Consider the following 19,961-nt stretch of genomic DNA (forward strand, 5'->3'; position numbering starts at 1 on the left):
TGTACATTTAACTAGGAGTGAAGCTCCTTAGCTGGGTCATGTGGGTGCGTTTGGGGAAAACAATTTTTAGAGTGTAGATTTTGATGGCACTATTAACAATAAAATTACTTAACCTATTCAACCATGCTAAATTCTGTATATAGTAAGTTCACTATTTTTTTCATTCATGAAGCATGCTGAACATTCATTTGTTTCACTATTTTTTTCATTCATGAAGCATGCTGAACATTCATTTGTAGCTGTCATTGCTTCTTGTCATCAGGGAGAGCACCAGTACGCTCAAACTGTTGAAAAGTTGCAGTGCTTGATTTATGCAACAAAATATTGTACCAATTTCTGCAAAACATGGAGTCCACCGCATACTTCTTTTAGAACCACAATTTAACTTTACATGTCATGTTTTAGCACAGCTAGTATAAGTCCAGTTTTACTAATAGAAATAGCCGGCTAAGTGCAGCTAAAAAAAATTATGAATGACATGGCTCCTCATTAACAAATGCAGTGCAGTTCATATCTTCTGAAAATATTTTAGTCAATTGGCACCAAATTTTTTTTGTTTATTTGCTTCACAGCCGAAAATTTGACATTTGCACACCTTTACAAAAAGTGCATCTCTCATGAGTTTACTTCATTACTACTGGGACAACTCTGCCAGTAATAGGGGTACATGCAACATTGGATGCTGCATTGTGATGCTGCGTTGTACATATGTGCCAGAAATGCTGCGTATACTGTTATCTTGACACTAAGTTCTCACTTCAAGATGGCATGCTGTTTGGCCTAATTTGACTCAATTTTTAATAAGGCACATCTTTAGGACAGTGTGGTAGCAAAAGTATCTGCTACAACAGACCTAGGTACCACGAGAGGATGCTGTGTTGTGTGTTGTGTCATTGTCGAAGTGTAATGTAACACATAGGAGGATATGAAATGTTTTCGCTAGTAACAGTTTTTGGGTTTAGTTCTGGGCTTCTGTAGGGTGGCAAAATAAAGATGTGCCTGCAGGGTTTAGGACTGGTCTTTACAACTTGGCAATAGTAAGAGCAACCAGCTATTGTATAGCTCTGACAGGTGACAGCTGTTCACACCTTACAAACCAGACCTGCATGTCTTTGGTAACAAACCTTATGGTTGCTTGTCTGGCCCATGTAAATCTTCCTAAAAGTTACCTTACTGCAACATGCAGCTTCTTGCTAACCGTTTGGAATGTGGACATTGGATAAATGGGCTTTTGTGTTGACAACCATATCAGGGAAGAGCAGCTGTAAATAAGAAACAAGGCAGGGTCCCATCTACCTCTTCACTACTATGCGTGTACCAAGGCACAGCAGCTACTGCTAAATGAGACAAAATATTTTGAGGAAAAATCATGATTGATGGCATGTGAACTTGCCAAGATTTTTTTCATCAGCAAGAAAGGCAGGCAGAGCATAAGCCAATCTTTTATTATTTTGCATGGGAATGAAAGCAGCTTTTTGGTTGTCAGATGAACCACACATTGTTTGTGCATGCATGAGGGCACAATTATATGTATGTTTCCAAATAAAATCAGTTGTGAGTTTGTGCTAGTCCTGTTCCCTGTATATTTATATACCTCCTTGCGTAGTGTTTTAGAAAAAAAATATGCTATACCAGCTGGCGCGCTGTCATGCATTTTGGCACTATTTATCTCCTGGCCTATTGGCTGTGGGGCACTGTACCTCCAAGTCAGCTATTGAAATTATGATTGGATTTAAAGCTTGGCTCACTGAGATGATTCCATTTCAGTCTGTGTGATGATTTATGATAGCATAAGCAGCCCACAGAAGTTGATAACATATGAGCTACTTGGTGTGTTTCACATATCTTCATTGTATGAAACTAGCTGACATGAAGGTTATGGTCGTCATCTAGGTGAGCTTATCTTTACTGTGAGGCAAAGCCAGGAGGCGAGTTTGTTTGGCTTCAGCATATTAGGGAGTAGCACTGTTGTAGGGTTTATGTGGGCAGTTGTGTATTTTTTTTTTTTGTAAATGTAGGAGCTTGGGCGAGTTGGTGGTTGATCATTCTTGAAACAGGGCAAACAAGAGAAGAACGCAGCTACAGGCAGTGCTCGTGTGCACGCCTCTTCCTGCGTCCTTGTCTTCTCTGTGCTTTTTCAAGAATTAATTTTTTTTCCTGTCCTGGAAAACAAACTGCAAAAGACGAGGCTCTGCAAGTAGTGGAATTTTCTGTTGATGGTGGAACTTTTTGAAAATCCATGATAGTTGTGCTAGTGGCAATAAATCTGTCTTTTGGGGAGGGCACATCCTCCTACCCGTTTTTGCATACTGCCTGCAGTGTGCATTTCAATTCGTTTTTGACTGAAGACACCGTCACAAATTACAGGGGAAAGTTTTAAATATTTCACAAGGCTTTGCCATTGAATGAAAGCTTATCAATTTTATTCACAGAATCTGGGGAAGTGCTTTTGGCAAACCTGGTAATAGGCTAATTCCTGCCAGCGAATTGTGATCCTCTGCGCAGTGAACTTAAATGAGCCAGTTTGTTAGGTTTAAGAAAAATTTATTTCTTTGTCTGATATTAGTGCAGTATACTTGATAATTAATTCGAGAGTCATGCCTGAAAGTTTATGCAGAGAAGAAGCACTGCTTGAGTTGGATGTTGTGCTTGTAAATAAAGTATGCAGGTGCAAGACGGATGTGTGTGATGCACAGTTATCAGTATTTGAGAATTTTTTTAAAGGAATTTGACATTTATGAACATAAATCATTCTGTGGCTAAACGGTGAATCTGTTATTACATAGAGTATATACAGTATCTGAAGCCAATCAAAGACACCCTCGATATCCTCACTGATGCTTTAAGTATACTTGTTAAACACGAGTTAGCCTGGAGCCATCAGTGTTAAATTTTCTGGCCTTTCTTTTCTATCCATCCTCTGCTAATTACAAGTGTGATGCAGTTCCTTTAATTCTGATTACAAAAGCTTTTTTGTAGGGTATTTCTTATGACTTGCTGGGTTTCACTGTCATGAACTTGTGTAATCAGAATTATGAGGCCCTTGTTCCCAGCCTGTGGTGTGGTTCAATGGGCCTCTCCTCAGATGGGTATGGGCATGTGGCGGGCGGCCTCATGAGGGGTCATGTCTTTCACACTCTGTGCAAGGAGGCCGAGTCGGCGGAGGAGACAAGTAGCGAGACTGGATCGGTCCACGAGAAGCACACTGGTTCTGAGGCTAAGGGTAAGTGGGCTTGTCATCGTTGCTTATAGTTGCTTGCTGTTCTCAGACTCTTCAGTAATTGTGCCTCCTTTTAAGTTAAATAGGCTTGGAATATTTCTGCAAATTAAAAAAAAACATTTAAAGGGACACTAAAGTTATTCTATGACTTTATATGAGCCATTTGATGAGCCGTGGTTCAGAGCTTCAGTTTAATTACAAAAATGGAAGAAGAGAAAGCAGTATATAGTGGTGTCAAGAGGCCTGGTTTGAATTTTGGGTATGATATATTTGGTCAAGTATTATCATGGAGTGATAGACCACGTTTTTTAATAATGCATCTTGCTCTTTTGTGCTTGTGTTTCATTGTATTTTTTTATCAAGCGTTGTTATACGTATAACATCATGCTGTTTCTCAAAATAAATTTTGTTTATACTAAAGAATGAGTTGTGCACCATCTCTCTGAAGTAATTTAGTTTTTTTTTCTTTCTTTTGTACAAATTAGTTTACTCTTTGGTTTCATGCTATGGACAGATCAGCTGCAAGCTTTCTAAGAATGCATGCCTCAGAATTCATCATGCCTGACCTTTGTCATGTGGTCAGTTGAAATAGTTTAGTTAGGCCTGTCACCATTTAGCCTGGATTTTATCATCTTCACAGTGCATGCAGTGGCCAGCAGTTGAACTTTTGTCATTCTCTAAAATCGTTAGGCAACCTTTCAATGGAGCAAACACATGCATAGAAACTGTAGTAATTGCACCGTCCAATTTTATGCACCCTCCAATGCATAAAATTGACCTCCATTAAAGTGTCTTAAAATCTGTCTCAAAGGCAAGAAATTAAAGTGGCCTTTTTCAATTTACTGTTTTCGTGAAAAAAATGCCTATAAGTTTGTCAGAAAAGCACTTAATGTTATTACTAATTTTTGATGGTTTTAGGAGTGTGCATAGAATTTTCTTCAGTGTCCCTTTAATGTTTGATGCGCCTTGTTGTGGAAAGGAAGTAGAAATTGAGGTTCTGTGATTCTAGTCTTGATGGAAAGGGCACTTGCAAATTTATGGTGATAGATAATGAATTGCAAGGAAATGCTTTCTTAGGCATCTTTTTTTTTCAGGTTAACTTAGAGATTAAGCTATGGCCAGGTGTGATTGTATACCTAAATACAGTACCTGTGCTAGCACGAGCAGAGTATGATAAAAAAAAAAATATTAATGTGGTTGTAGAAAAGGCTGTGACATACTGTAATTTTTAGTAGGTTAGTATTTTTGCAGCATTCAACAAGGGCTGTTGTTTTTTTTCTCATGTGCCTCCTTCTTCATTAACTTTGTGCAGCAGCTGGGGTATTTTGACAGGACATACTAGTAGATGCCATTTGTAATCAGACGTTATAGTGCCTATTTTTTAGCTGCACTTTGTTTAGGGAAGTCCTTAAGTCTGCTGTTAAGTGTGGCAGCACTTTGTCACGTTATGCACATGTCTTTCAGCAGCTCACAAGCCATTGCTATGCTTGCTTTTTTTTTTCCCACCACAAGCATATGTTTTTGCAAGAGATGTGCTAGGGTTACGGCCCTGCTTTCAGTGTGCTCGCTCTAGCTACTGACACGCTGCACCATTTCTAACACTGTTTGCTGTGCATTTTGCAAGCAAGCTGTTTTGCTGTGCTCGTATAGCAGCACAAATATGTTGTTTGGTTTGGTTTTTGTTTGGTTTTGCTAAAAAAAAAGAATGTGTAATGCATTGGCTAGGCTCCAGAAATGCACATTTCTGGTGCTACTTTAGGGTTAAAAAAAATAAGTCACGCTGCAAGACTATCATACCAACCTGTATTTTGACCATTCCCTTGTTTTAGCTGATACCACATAGCTGGTAGAGTGAGGGGAAAAAAATATGCAGAAAGAGCTGTTTTACACGAGCTGAATTTTGTGTAAGAGGTGTTAGTACTTTCTGTCGTGTTAGTCCATTATACAAGGTGTGCCTTTTGTATTTACAGAAATGTGATGGAGTAATAAAAGCATTTTGTTTTGAATCTGTATTTTTTCAGAGATAGCTGTAATATTCCCAGGTAGTACATGTGTTTGTTGGCGTTTTCAGAAACCCGTAACTCTTGGAGATGTTCTTTTGCTTTATGTAGTTGTCACTTCTTCAGGTTCAAAGTCAGGCCTCATGCCCATGGATCAAAATTGTTTCTCTGAAGACCATTGCATAACCAGACTGCACTACTTTTTTGAAGGTCTTGCTGCTTGTGTAACTCGTGACATGCATTTCAGATTGCAGTGTTGAATGTTAGTTGCTGTTGCTGCTTCATCGTTGTGTACCCAGTACAGCACAAGGCTTGAAATATTTTGCAAAGTCTGGGTAAAACAGAAAATTGGCAAACAAAAAAATTTAATCTTTGCATTGTGATCTCAAGTGTTTGTGAGCTTTTGTAGCTTATGAACTAAAGAAAAAGAACATATTAGTATTGGCAAAAAATTTAAGTACAAAAAATGTCAATCAAGTGTAAAAACAGCACATTCAAGCTGAGCTGGTCTGTTTCAGTTTTGTGCCAGTACTGTGCAGCCTTGAAGCTGCCAGTTTTATTTCTAGTGGCTGCTTTTTTTTTTTTTCTAACTTGCTAACAGTGTCGGGTATCCATGGTATGTCTTAGTGGCTGCTGGTGCTGCTGCTTGCAGCTTGGTTGCAGCAGGTGCCATGCTCGTACAAGCTGATTCTGTGTGTGGACTTTCGCAGGCTCATTTGTGAAATGTTTAACGGTGTTTTGCATTAACTTTGTTGAAGGCCTTGATCTGAAATCCCTCATGCAATGTTTTGTTCATAATATTGCTCTGATAATAAGTTATCCTTTTGCATAACACATGCATGAAAGCTTATATGCAGTTGAGTCCTCGTATAACTACTGTTACAGTTGTATTTCTAATTTTAGTATAATACTGCTGCACTTTTCCATTGGCAGCCTGCAAAAATACATGCATAAATGGTCTCTTTTTTTGCTGCAAACATTTTTTTTTTTCTGATTCCAATGAGGTACAATATAAGTGAAGGTAGAGGTGCGTGCCCTCTGTTTTCTAGCCATTAACAATGGAAGTGAACATTCCCTGCAGTTGTATTGCTCAGTTACTCTTCCCAAGGTTTGACGCCACAAGCATGAGTACAGACATGACTTATTTTATGCACTAATGCAAGAAGTAGTGAGAGAAGCATTAGCACACAAATTCCTGTTTGCAGTGGTTATCGATAGGTTGTTGATGCAATCAGAAAAGTATGTTTCGCCACTTGTATGCTTGATGAATTGCAAAGGATATCTTCAAACTCTTTGGGTGCGCAGGCATTTTCCCTCTTCTTGGTATGGCAGGGCACAGTTTGGCAGAAGCAGTGGGCAACAGAAAAGATTCAGAGTATTCATTTGATTCTTTTGGTCCATGCTGCTTACCTGCTGTCCTGCACCTATTTGCCTGTGATTTTGAAATGAGTACAGCTACCTTAAGATATCTTGCAAACAGGTTAATTCTTGTGTGCTAAACATTTTATTTTTTTTTCTATCATGTAAAAAGTAGCTTTGCAGTTCTTGATTTTGTGTATTATGATCATAAATGCATTGCTTATTGTCATGCCTCTTACTATAGTGTACATCATTTCTTATTTTTTTTCCCCCTTTCCCAGTGTAGTTTTTGAGCACTGTTATGGAGCAACGACTGGTTGTGACAGCAAGGTCTAAACGTTCCTTGTAATGTTGTTATATGTGGGCTCAACTGTTATGGAAAGCTAATGACGTCATACTAAAACAGTGTAAAAACTCATATTTTTGCATTTTGGATGGAACCTTTAGATAACCCATAAGTGTGAGAAAGCTGACTTCCTTTCAACATAATTTTTAATAGTTACCACGTGCCTTCTTTAGTTAGTGTGTGTATTGTAGGCAGCACGTATGAACATGTTCATTGTTGCACTTGATTGCAAGCTGATAATTTTTTTTGGAGAACATTATGTGAGATTCTGTAGTGTCTGTTCTGTGGCAATAACCTAACTGAGGACTTGTTTTATAGAGACTATGCTTTAGATGCTCCTGAAAGTGGAATGTTGTGAGGTTGCTAGTGTGCTACCCACCCTTGCCCCTGTAGTGGACTGACAGTTGCCCAGTCTTCTGACAACATTGAGAAGCCGGGCCGTAAGTGAGCCTGTGGTATTTTTTTAAAGGGGTCCACCGCTTGCTTGGCTACTATACACGCATGCTGCTATTTTTTCACAATGCAAGCTGTGCTTTGGAGCAGCCTTTGTTTATGTTTTGGTTTGTTTTTGTACACTTACACTTTGACAGGATGAATGTATGCCTACGCCTAATGCTAAAGTTGTGCTTGTTTTAGTGATGCTGCACATTAAGCAGTTATAGGTTCGCCTGTTTTGTTTTAATAGTGACTGCTAACCAGAGTGGGCAGAAAGTATTAAACTGTATTTATGTGGGAGAATTGTCATATTTTGATGCATTGAGATGTTATGAGGTATAATTAGATCCACGTTTTGCGCAAAACAGCATGCAATAGTTTGGCAGTAGCGTCATATCTAAATAGCACCTTGCAGTTATTATTCGCAGAGCTGGGATCACTGAGCAGTTTGGAGGAATAATATTAAAGCCGCAGGGGTAAATTAAACTGCACCAGCTGCAGTTACTGTGGTCAAACAGCATGTTTTATTTTATAGGCCGTATATTTTTTTGCGGTTCTTGGGTATGGAGATGGAGGCATCTTGCTTGGTCATGTCACAGCATAGGCCTTATCTCTTTGCTGATGCCATTTTAGAGCATCACTGACTTTAACTGTAGTGTGAGGAATTTTATCTCTGTCTTGTAAAGGCTTTTCTTGTACATGAATTTGTCACTTTCCTTTTTTAAGTGTGCAGTGATTAGTCCAGTGAGCTTAAATTTTCAGCAGCAGTAATTATCTTTGAACTGGTTTTGCTGAGAATGATTTTGATTTTAATGTATGCAGATGGGTAATGTCTTGCACTCAATAATTTTGGATATTTGCTTTAAATTTTGACATGGTTACAAAATGTCTGTGTTTTCTAACTTCTCTGCCATAACTTGATGCTTACTTGGGCTGGAGCATTGCACAGATGGAGTTTTGTTCTTGGCTCTAGTTAATGGCACATGCTTGCTTTGCTTCAATCAAGCCATGTAGCTTGTGGCTGCGGATGACTTTTTAAAATGTCTACGGGGACAGGAACCAGCAAGGCCATTCCAGGAGTCAGGAAAGGATCTCCAATATCAGCGGCTATTGGTCGCATTGTACGAGGAAGTTCAAAGGAAAAGGCAGCTCCACGGATGGCTGTCGAAGAGACCTTTGAAGAGGAGCCTGTCTTGAAGATAGATTCTGCAGAGGTCACTCAGCAGGCAGCTCCCGAGGCAGGTCCTACAGCTCCGCCTAGGGATTCAAAGAAGAAGAGCAAGAAGGAGAAGAGCCCCAGCCCTCTGGGGCCTGACTACAGCCTGCCTAGGATGAGAGACTACCACACTCCTGAAAGAGATTTCACCAGTACTACTGACACCTTGATTGTCTCGAGCATCAAAGAGGATGTTGATGCTTCCAAAGAGTTAGCTACTGATGGCAAAGTGAAAAAGGAAAAGAAAAAGGAAAAGAAAGAGAAAAGCCCAAGCCCTCCTGGCCCTGACTACACACTACCCAGGCTGCGGGACACATACACCCCACCAAGTGATGTGACCGCAGCAGGTTATGCTGCAAGCACATTGCCTGGACAAGGTATAACATTAGAGCAAGGTATTGTAAAAGAACCCTTGGAAAGAAAAAGCAAAGAGCGTTCGCTGTCTCCTGGTGTAGTCAAAACTGGGGAGAATGGGTCACTTGGAGCAGATCCTTCAGTTGAGAGACAAGTAAAGCAGTTGTCACAAGGCCCTGAAGACACAATTTACGAAAAAGTGGAGAGAGTCGTAAAAGAGACTCCTGGCAAAATTGTTGAAATGGTCCACATCAAGAGACAGCGGAGCAGCAAAAGTCCAGAGGGTAGGGGCAGTCCTAAAGACAAAAACAAAGGGCTTCCCTCTTCTGAAGTTGTGGCTCCTGACATATCTGGAGAATCAAGAAGTGTGCCAAGTGAAACAATTGGGGCTGAAAAGAAACAAAAAAAGCACAAGGAAACAAGTCCTACAAAGCAGGGAAAGAAAGAGGCAAAAGAAGTGTCTGAGGCTGTGGACAAGGATGCTGAGCTTTCTGCTTCTGATGGCAAATTGCCTGATAGTGGCTTTTTGTCAAAAATGGCTAAACTTCCCAAAAAAATGTTTCCACGCAGTGGTAAAGCTAGTGCTTCTGATGAAGAGCCATCATCACTTTCTGAGAGCAGTCCTGTTGCTAAAAAGAAGGCTGGGAAGCTTCCGAAGTCAGCAACACTGCCTAAGGCTAAGCCTTCAAAAACACCCTTATATGAAATAAAAAGCGTGGATGTTGAAGTGGACACATCTAAGCTAACTTCAAAAGGGGTGAAGGGTGTACCAGCAAAAGATGGGGAAGGCTTGGAAACTAGCAGAGATAAAGAGCCAGACAGCAGATTTTTTTCAAAAATGGCAAGAATTCCAAAGAAAATGTTTCCTCGTAGTTCAAAGACCAGCTCATCGGAAGATGAACCTTCGTCGGCGAGTGAAAACCTCCCTTCATCTAAGCAAAGAGCCAAAAAAGAAAAAGAAATTTCTTCCAAAAAAAAGGAAAAGGTTGTGAAGGTAAAGCCTGACTCTAAAAAGCTATCAACTTCCTTTGAGGTGGAAGTTGACAGAGACACACTGCCAGGTGCTGGAGTGGATATTAATGCTAAAAAGCCAGGCCTACAAGAGTCACTAGAGAGTGAATCTAGAAAGAAAACTGATAGTATGCAAATATCTTTCCCTCAGAGTGTCAAGGCTGTTGGATCTAAGGGGGAACCCATGGAGTACAGCCTTGACATTGAAGGTATGAAATCACTCCAGAAGGAGCCTCAGCTTGCTGTTGTTGGAGAGTTTCCAGGCAAGCCAAGCCCGGATATTGAGCTATCACTCACTTCCAAGGAAACTGCTCCTGAATTTTCAGATAAAGCACGGGGCCACATTGAGATTGGTACCCCTGAACATGGCAAATCATCAAAGGGTGGTTTCATGACTAAAATGGCCAAGCTGCCAAGGAAAATGTTTCCTCATGGCTTTAAAGGTGATGTTTCTGTTGAGGAGCCATCAGTAGAGGCTGAAAGTGTGCATGTTTCTGTGCCCGAGGCGCAGGTTAAGCTAGGTACCAAGGATCTAAAGAAAAAGGGCCCTGACATGCCAGCAATGGAGCTGACTGCCAGCTTGCCTGTAGGTGCAGAAGGAAGTGTTGAAATGAGTGCCCCAGACCTACCTGTATCAGCTGATGGAGGGCTCATATCAAAAGTGACCCAGTTTCCAAAGATGTTCTCTCATGATTCTCAGGATGGTGTCACCATTGAACGACCACCTGTAGTTGGTGAAGGCATTGATGTGGAGTCATCACTGCCAGATGTGCAGTTAAAGGTAAAAGGTAAAGCTTTTGAGAAGCCTGAAACAAAGTTTGATGTTACATTACCTGAAAGGAAAGTGACACCAGTTCTGCCTGATGGTGCTGAAGGGCACATTGAAGTAAATTTGGATGAGATGGGCAAATCATATGACGATGGCTTTATGTCCAAAATGGCAAAACTACCAAAAAAGATGTTCTCACATGGTCTTGAAGATGAAATTGCAGTTCAGGAGCCGTCTATTACACAACATGATATTCATGTTGATATTCCAAAGCTAAAAGATGAATTAGAAATAAGGGCGACCCTTCCAGAAAAACCCCAAGTAGACTTTGATGTTGCAATACCTGGAAAGCAAGTTTCTTTGGATTTGCCAGAAGGTGTTGAAAGCAAAATAGAGGTATCAGCTCCTGATGTAGGAAAACCAACAGATGGTGGCTTTATGTCAAAGGTGGTCCAGCTTCCTAAGAAAATGTTTCCACATGGCTCGAAGGGAACTGTTCCACTTGAAGAAGCACCAGAAGCTGTTGGTGACATCCATGCAAAGGTGCCAGAAGCTCACTTAAAAGTGGGCTTGAAAGGTCTTGAAAAGCCAGATTTTGAAGGAGACATAGCAGTGCCAGGTAAGAAAGGGGCTGTCAGCTTGCCAGAAGGCACAGAGGGAAAAATAGAAGTATCGACTCCGGAAACAGGCAAGCCATCAGATAAAGGGTTTATGTCAAAGATGGCTAAGCTTCCGAAGAAAATGTTTCCTCATGGCTCCAAAGGAAGCGTTTCTGTTGAAGAGGTGCCAGAGGTTGATCGCAGTGTCAAAGTAAAGGTGCCGCAAGGAAAGATTCCTGAAGCTCACCTAAAAGTCGACATAAAAGATCCCGAGAAGCATAAAGATGTAGACATTGCTTTGTCAGAAGAGAAAGTTGACATTGACTTACCTGAAGGCATTGATAAAAATATTGAAGTAACAATGCCAGAAGTCAGCAAGCCGTCAGAAGGAGGATTTATATCAAAAATGGCCAAGTTTCCAAAGAAAATGTTTCCTCATGGCGCTAAAGGAAGTGTATCTGTCGAAGAAGCACCAGGAATTGATGTTGATGTTAAGATGCCTGAAACTCGTATAAGCATGGATGTAAAAGGTCTCGAAAAACCCAAAGGAGAAGTAGACATTTCTCTACCAAAGGAGAAAGTTGACATTGACGTCCCCAAAGGCTTTGATGGGAAATTAGAAATGTCAGCTCCAGAAGTTGGCAAGCCGTCAGAGGGAGGATTTATGTCAAAAATGGCAAAGTTCCCGAAAAAAATGTTTCCTCATGGCGCTAAAGGAAGTGTATCTGTTGAAGAAGCGCCAGGAATTGACGTTGACGTTAAGGTGCCTGAAGCTCATATAAGCATGGATGTAAAAGGTCTTGAAAAACCCAGAGGAGAAGTAGACATTTCTCTACCAAAGGAGAAAGTTGACATTGACGTCCCCAAAGGCTTTGATGGGAAATTAGAAATGTCAGCTCCAGAAGTTGGCAAGCCGTCAGAGGGAGGATTCATGTCAAAAATGGCAAAGTTCCCGAAAAAAATGTTTCCTCATGGCGCTAAAGGAAGTTTATCTGTTGAAGAAACACCAGGAATTGATGTTGACGTTAAGATGCCTGAAGCTGACTTAAGCATGGATGTAAAAGGTCTTGAAAAGCCTAAGGCAGAATTAGACATTGCAATGCCAAAGGGCAAAATTGATATTGATATGCCTGAAGGTGTTGATGGAAAATTGGAAGCATCAGCACCTGATATTGGAAAACCATCGGATGGCGGCTTCATATCAAAGATGACCAAGTTTCCTAAAAAAATGTTTCCCCATGGTGCCAAGGGAACTGTTTCAGTTGAGGCACCAGAATTGGGTGATGTCCAGGTAAATATGCCTGAAGCCCATTTAGGTGTGGACATTAAAGGGCCTGAAAAACCAAAAGGAGAACTAGATGTCACGCTGCCAAAAGGGAAAGTTGACATTGACTTACCTGAAGGCATTGAAGGAAAAGTGGAAATTTCAGCTCCTGAAATTGGCAAGCCAGATGGAGGGTTTATGTCAAAGATGGCCAAACTTCCCAAGAAAATGTTTCCCCATGGCGCCAAGGGCGGTGTTTCAGTTGAAGGGTCACCAGAATTAGGTGATGTGGAGGTAAAGATGCCTGAAGCCCATTTAGGTGTAGACATTAAAGGGCCTGAAAAACCAAAGGGAGAACTGGATGTCACACTCCCAAAAGGGAAAGTTGACATTGACTTACCTGAAGGCATTGAAGGAAAAGTGGAAATATCAGCTCCTGAAATTGGCAAGCCAGATGGAGGGTTTATGTCAAAGATGGCCAAACTTCCCAAGAAAATGTTTCCCCATGGCGCCAAGGGCGGTGTTTCAGTTGAAGGGTCACCAGAATTAGGTGATGTGGAGGTAAAGATGCCTGAAGCCCATTTAGGTGTGGACATTAAAGGGCCTGAAAAACCAAAAGGAGAACTAGATGTCACGCTGCCAAAAGGGAAAGTTGACATTGACTTACCTGAAGGCATTGAAGGAAAAGTGGAAATTTCAGCTCCTGAAATTGGCAAGCCAGATGGAGGGTTTATGTCAAAGATGGCCAAACTTCCCAAGAAAATGTTTCCCCATGGCGCCAAGGGCGGTGTTTCAGTTGAAGGGTCACCAGAATTAGGTGATGTGGAGGTAAAGATGCCTGAAGCCCATTTAGGTGTAGACATTAAAGGGCCTGAAAAACCAAAGGGAGAACTGGATGTCACACTCCCAAAAGGGAAAGTTGACATTGACTTACCTGAAGGCATTGAAGGAAAAGTGGAAATATCAGCTCCTGAAATTGGCAAGCCAGATGGAGGGTTTATGTCAAAGATGGCCAAACTTCCCAAGAAAATGTTTTCACATGGTGCCAAGGGCGGTGTTTCAGTTGAAGGGTCACCAGAATTGGGTGATGTCCAGGTAAAGATGCCTGAAGCCCATTTAGGTGTGGACATTAAAGGGCCTGAAAAACCGAAGGGAGAACTGGATGTCACGCTGCCAAAAGGGAAAGTTGACATTGACTTACCTGAAGGCATTGAAGGAAAAGTGGAAATTTCATCTCCTGAAATTGGCAAGCCAGATGGAGGGTTTATGTCAAAGATGGCCAAACTTCCCAAGAAAATGTTTCCCCATGGCGCCAAGGGAGGTGTTTCAGTTGAAGGGGCACCAGAATTGGGTGATGTAGAGGTAAAGATGCCTGAAGCCCATTTAGGTGTGGACATTAAAGGGCCTGAAAAACCGAAGGGAGAACTGGATGTCACGCTGCCAAAAGGGAAAGTTGACATTGACTTACCTGAAGGCATTGAAGGAAAAGTGGAAATTTCAGCTCCTGAAATTGGCAAGCCAGATGGAGGGTTTATGTCAAAGATGGCCAAACTTCCCAAGAAAATGTTTCCCCATGGCGCCAAGGGAGGTGTTTCAGTTGAAGGGGCACCAGAATTGGGTGATGTAGAGGTAAAGATGCCTGAAGCCCATTTAGGTGTGGACATTAAAGGGCCTGAAAAACCGAAGGGAGAACTGGATGTCACGCTGCCAAAAGGGAAAGTTGACATTGACTTACCTGAAGGCTTTGAAGGAAAAGTGGAAATTTCAGCTCCTGAAATTGGCAAGCCAGATGGAGGGTTTATGTCAAAGATGGCCAAACTTCCCAAGAAAATGTTTCCCCATGGCACCAAGGGAGGTGTTTCAGTTGAAGGGGCACCAGAATTGGGTGATGTAGAGGTAAAGATGCCTGAAGCCCATTTAGGTGTGGACATTAAAGGGCCTGAAAAACCGAAGGGAGAACTGGATGTCACGCTGCCAAAAGGGAAAGTTGACATTGACTTACCTGAAGGCATTGAAGGAAAAGTGGAAATTTCATCTCCTGAAATTGGCAAGCCAGATGGAGGGTTTATGTCAAAGATGGCCAAACTTCCCAAGAAAATGTTTCCCCATGGTGCCAAGGGAGGTGTTTCAGTTGAAGGGGCACCAGAATTGGGTGATGTAGAGGTAAAGATGCCTGAAGCCCATTTAGGTGTGGACATTAAAGGGCCTGAAAAACCGAAGGGAGAACTGGATGTCACGCTGCCAAAAGGGAAAGTTGACATTGACTTACCTGAAGGCATTGAAGGAAAAGTGGAAATTTCAGCTCCTGAAATTGGCAAGCCAGATGGAGGGTTTATGTCAAAGATGGCCAAACTTCCCAAGAAAATGTTTCCCCATGGCGCCAAGGGCGGTGTTTCAGTTGAAGGGTCACCAGAATTAGGTGATGTGGAGGTAAAGATGCCTGAAGCCCATTTAGGTGTGGACATTAAAGGGCCTGAAAAACCAAAGGGAGAACTGGATGTCACGCTGCCGAAAGGGAAAGTTGACATTGACTTACCTGAAGGCATTGAAGGAAAATTGGAAATATCAGCTCCTGAAATTGGCAAGCCAGATGGAGGGTTTATGTCAAAGATGGCCAAATTTCCCAAGAAAATGTTTCCCCATGGCGCCAAGGGCGGTGTTTCAGTTGAAGGGGCACCGGAATTGGGTGATGTCCAGGTAAAGATGCCTGAAGCCCATTTAGGTGTAGACATTAAAGGGCCTGAAAAACCGAAGGGAGAACTGGATGTAACGCTGCCAAAAGGGAAAGTTGACATTGACTTGCCTGAAGGCATTGAAGGAAAAGTGGAAATATCAGCTCCTGAAATTGGCAAGCCAGATGGAGGGTTTATGTCAAAGATGGCCAAATTTCCCAAGAAAATGTTTCCCCATGGCGCCAAGGGCGGTGTTTCAGTTGAAGGGGCACCAGAATTGGGTGATGTCCAGGTAAAGATGCCTGAAGCCCATTTAGGTGTGGACATTGAAGGGCCTGAAAAACCAAAGGGAGAACTAGATGTAACGCTGCCAAAAGGGAAAGTTGACATTGACTTGCCTGAAGGCATTGAAGGAAAAGTGGAAATATCAGCTCCTGAAATTGGCAAGCCAGATGGAGGGTTTATGTCAAAGATGGCCAAATTTCCCAAGAAAATGTTTCCCCATGGCACCAAGGGAGGTGTTTCAGTTGAAGGGGCACCAGAATTGGGTGATGTAGAGGTAAAGATGCCTGAAGCCCATTTAGGTGTGGACATTAAAGGGCCTGAAAAACCGAAGGGAGAACTGGATGTAACGCTGCCAAAAGGGAAAGTTGACATTGACTTGCCTGAAGGCATAGAAGGAAAAGTGGAAATATCAGCTCCTGAAATTGGCAAGCCAGATGGAGGGTTTATGTCAAAGATGGCCAAACTTCCCCAGAAAATGTTTCCTCATGGCACCAAGGGAGGCGTTTCAGTTGAAGGAGCACCAGAATTGGGTGATATCCAGTTAAAGATGCCTGAAGCCCATTTAGGTGTGGACATTAAAGGGCCTGAAAAACCAAAGGGAGAACTAGATGCAATGCTGCCAAAAGGGAAAGTTGATATTGACTTGCCTGAAGGCATAGAAGGAAAAGTGGAAATATCAGCTCCTGAAATTGGCAAGCCAGATGGAGGGTTTATGTCAAAGATGGCCAAACTTCCCAAGAAAATGTTTTCCCATGGTGCCAAGGGAAGCATTTCAGTTGAAGGGTCACCAGAATTCGGTGATGTCGAGGTAAAGATGCCTGAAGCCCATTTAGGTGGGGATATTAAAGGGCCTGAAAAACCGAAAGGAGAACTAGATGTTGCATTGCCAAAAGGGAAAGTTGACATTGACATACCTGAAGGCATTGAAGGGAAAGTGGAAATATCAGCTCCAGAAATTGGCAAACCATCAGATGGAGGATTTGTGTCAAAGATGGCTAAGCTTCCTAAAAAAATGTTTCCTCATGGCACCAAGGGAAGTGTTTCCATAGAAGGAGCTCCTGAAGTTGGGGATGTTCAGGTGAAGGTGCCTGAAGCTCAGCTAAAGATGGACATTAAAGGTACTGGAAAGCCAGAATTTGAAGGGGAAATTACATGGACTGGTAAGAAGGTGGCTGTTGAACTGCCAGAAGGTATAGAGGGAACAGTGGAAATGTCGACCCCTGAAATGGGCAGACCATCAGATGGAGGTTTTATGTCAAAGGTAGCAAAGCTTCCCAAAAAGGTGTTTTCTCATGGCTCGAAGGGAGGGGTTCCTTTTGACGAGGAGACTGGTGTCGCTGGTGATATTGAAGTAAAAATGTCTGAAGCTGCCTTAAAGGTGGATGTGAAATATCCAGAAAAGCCAGAGTCAGATTTTTCAGCACTTGAAAAGAAAATTGATATTGATGTGCCTGAGGGCTTTAAAGGGAAAGTTGAAATATCTACTCCAGAACTTGGCAAGCCATCAGATGGTGGATTTTTGTCAAAGATGTCAAAACTTCCTAAAAAAGTACTTCCTCATGGCTCTAAGGGAGAGATATCTGCTGGTGAGGTGTCGGAAGTTTCTGGTGAAGTTCCAGTAGAACTGCCGGAAGCTCGCTTGAAAGTCGGAGTGAAGGGTCCTGAAAGGCCTGATTCAGATGTGGACATTTCAGTGTCTGATAAGAAAGTTACTTTGGATGTAACTAAAGGCTTTGAAGGAAAAGTTGAAGTGTCAACTCCAGACCTTGGCAAGCCATCAGACAAAGGATTTATTTCAAAGGTGACCAAATTCCCCAAAAAGATGTTTCCTCATGGCTCTAAGGGAGGGGTGTCTGTTGGGGAGGTGTCAGAAGTTACTGGTGATGTTCATGTAGAACTGCCGGATGCTCACTTGAAAGTGGGTGTGAAGGGTCCTGAAAGGCCTGATTCAGATGTGGACGTATCAATGGCTGTTAAAAAAATTACTGTGGATGTGCCTGAGGGCTTTGAAGGAAAACTTGAAGTGTCAACTCCAGAACTTGCCAGGTCACCAGATGGAAGTCTTGTGTCTAAAGCAGCCAAGCTCCCTAAGAAACTTGTTCCCTCTGGGGAGAACTCTCTCAGCTCAGTTGAAGAGCCCTCGCTTAGTGCGCATGTTGACGTCCCTGGAAGTGACACAACCTTCAAGGTGGATGCCAAGCTTCCTGCAATGCCTGTAACAGATGTGGACATTTCACTTTCTGCAAAGGAATCTTCAGCTGACATACCAGTAGGTGTTGCAGGAAAGGTCGAAATAGGTACTCCAGACGCTGGGAAACCATCTGATAAAGGCTTCATGTCAAAAATGGCCAAGATTCCAAAGAAGATGTTTCACCATGGTCCAAAAAGTAGTGGCTCAACTGATGAACATTCCACAGTGGCTGAAACTGTTGATGACAAGGCACTCGGCTTTGAAGTACAGCTGCAGAAAGATGTCAAGATCCCCACGAAGCCTGAAGCAGATGTTAGCGTCTCGTTTCATGAGAAGGAAGTTACTGTGCAGCTACCAGAAGGGAGAGAGGGAACAGTTGAATTAAGCACCCCAGGACTAGGTAAGCATTCAAACAAAAGTTTTATGTCGAAAATGACCAGGTTGCCCAAGAAGATTTTTTCTCATGGTCCTAAATCTGACATTTCAAAGCAAGAGCCATTAAGTGCTATCGACCCCATTCATGTGAAGGTACCTCAGGTAGATGCCCAAATTAAGAACAAAGGTGATGTTAATATCTCTTTGTTGGGCAGTGAAGTTTCTAGCACGTTAACAGAAAAAACTCTGACGCCAGACAGCAAAAACTCTCTTGAACTTGAGATGGCATCCGATGCAAGTCCTACATCCAGAGTGACCAAAGTTCCCAAGGAGATGTTGCCTGAAATTCCCCATAGCAGCGTGGCAACTGGAAAGAAGGGTATTCAACAGGGCATGCGTGCTGATATACCTGAAAGAGAGGCACAACTTAATATAGTTGCTGAAGCCCCTCAGAAGTCCCCAAAACACCGTGAGGTTGTATTATCTGAAAAATATATGACATATGAGACTGATGTTGCTGAAGTTTCCGGAATGACATTTCCTCTAGGCCCTAAGGGAGATGTTGCAGCTGAAGAGCCATTGGAAAATAGTAGCATTGACAGTTTTCCTAGAGTAAAATTGCATGGTAATGTCCCTGTGAAGGTGTCTGAAAAGGTTGATGTGGATTTAGGTGTGCCACTTTCAGAAAACATCGTGATTGAGGAACATAGTGGAACTTCAGAAGAAAATACTGCAGGGATTAGAAAGAAATCAGATAAAGGCCTTTTGTCCAAGGTGGCAAAAATACCAAAAAAATTATTTCCCCACAGCTCAAGAAAAGGTGCTGCAGTAGGTGGATTGTCAGGACCTGGGGCAGTTAGTAACGTGCATATACCCAATTCAGAATTAGAGTTGACTGAGAATAATAAGCTTCATGCAAAGTCTAGAGCAGATTTCGATGTGGCATTGCATGAGAGAAAGCCTTCCAAAGAGCTGCTGAAGAGTACTAAAAGTACTGAAAGAAGTTTCCCAATACAAAACACAGTAGAGGTTGTTGAACTAAAAGGAAGGTCAGAAAAGCATGAGATAGATATTACCGGAGGTATGGCTGCTGCATATGTCACTAAAAATTTACCTGCTGCAGGTGCAAAGAAAGAAAAGCAGGAGCAGCTTCAAGGTGCAGGCACTTTCCTGGATAGTGACACATTGAAGCATATGAAAGATGGCTTGTCCTCAAATGCTGCAGTTTTTCCTCATGAAATAAGTAGGGGTGCTTCAAAGACTGGTGCTTCTGAACAGGAATTACCTTCGTTTTCTGTGAGAGATTCAATAACTATAGAGGAGCTTACAAAACCTACTGATAAGTCCAATGCTAAATGCAGTGTCCTCATTTGCAGCGGTAAAGTGCCTGAAGGGTTTGTGTCAAGTGAGATGAGGGATAACATTCAGAAACCATCTATCGAGGGACCTGTAAAAGAAATTGATTCTAAAGGAATCAGAAAAGCACCAGGATATGACGAACCTTTTGATGAGGTTACCGAGAAGTTATCTGGAAGTAAACCAGTTACCCAGGATAAAGAACTTCATACCACACATGAAACAGCTAAAATATCTGCGGCAAAGGAGGAGTCGCAAAAAGAGTTTTTCAGTGAGCCTTTTGAGCTGGTTCAGGCAGTTGAGAAACGTGAACGTGGGGCCAAAGCATTTGGGGCAATCAAGGCTGATGACTTTAGGACTCCTGGTGGCTTTGTGAAAGTTGTTGAAGTTACTACCCATGACATTGGTAGAGTTCCAGAGGGTATGCTTAGACTGGATACTGGGAAAATTTCAGCGATGTTTCCTTCTGATGGCAGAGCTGGCATCCTTGAAGGAGACCTAACAACATT

At 42.2% G+C, this 19,961-nt stretch overlaps 1 protein-coding gene across 35 annotated transcripts in view; it reads left to right on the forward strand.

Moving 5' to 3' along the window:
- LOC144114148 (uncharacterized) overlaps positions 1–19,961 on the forward strand; it is a 306,774-nt gene that overhangs the window by 219,474 nt on the left and 67,339 nt on the right. For 13 of the 35 annotated variants that reach the window (XM_077647686.1, XM_077647673.1, XM_077647675.1 and 10 more), the window contains 2 exons: positions 3,148–3,223; positions 8,417–18,121. In XM_077647686.1, the coding sequence (XP_077503812.1) occupies positions 3,148–3,223; positions 8,417–18,121 (9,781 nt within the window). The remainder of the gene's footprint in view (positions 1–3,147; positions 3,224–8,416; positions 18,122–19,961) is intronic. The other 22 variants (XM_077647687.1, XM_077647674.1, XM_077647676.1 and 19 more) reach the window with 4 other exon arrangements.

The sequence above is a fragment of the Amblyomma americanum genome, chromosome 1, assembly GCF_052857255.1.
Source record: "Amblyomma americanum isolate KBUSLIRL-KWMA chromosome 1, ASM5285725v1, whole genome shotgun sequence".
NCBI lineage: Eukaryota > Metazoa > Arthropoda > Arachnida > Ixodida > Ixodidae > Amblyomma > Amblyomma americanum.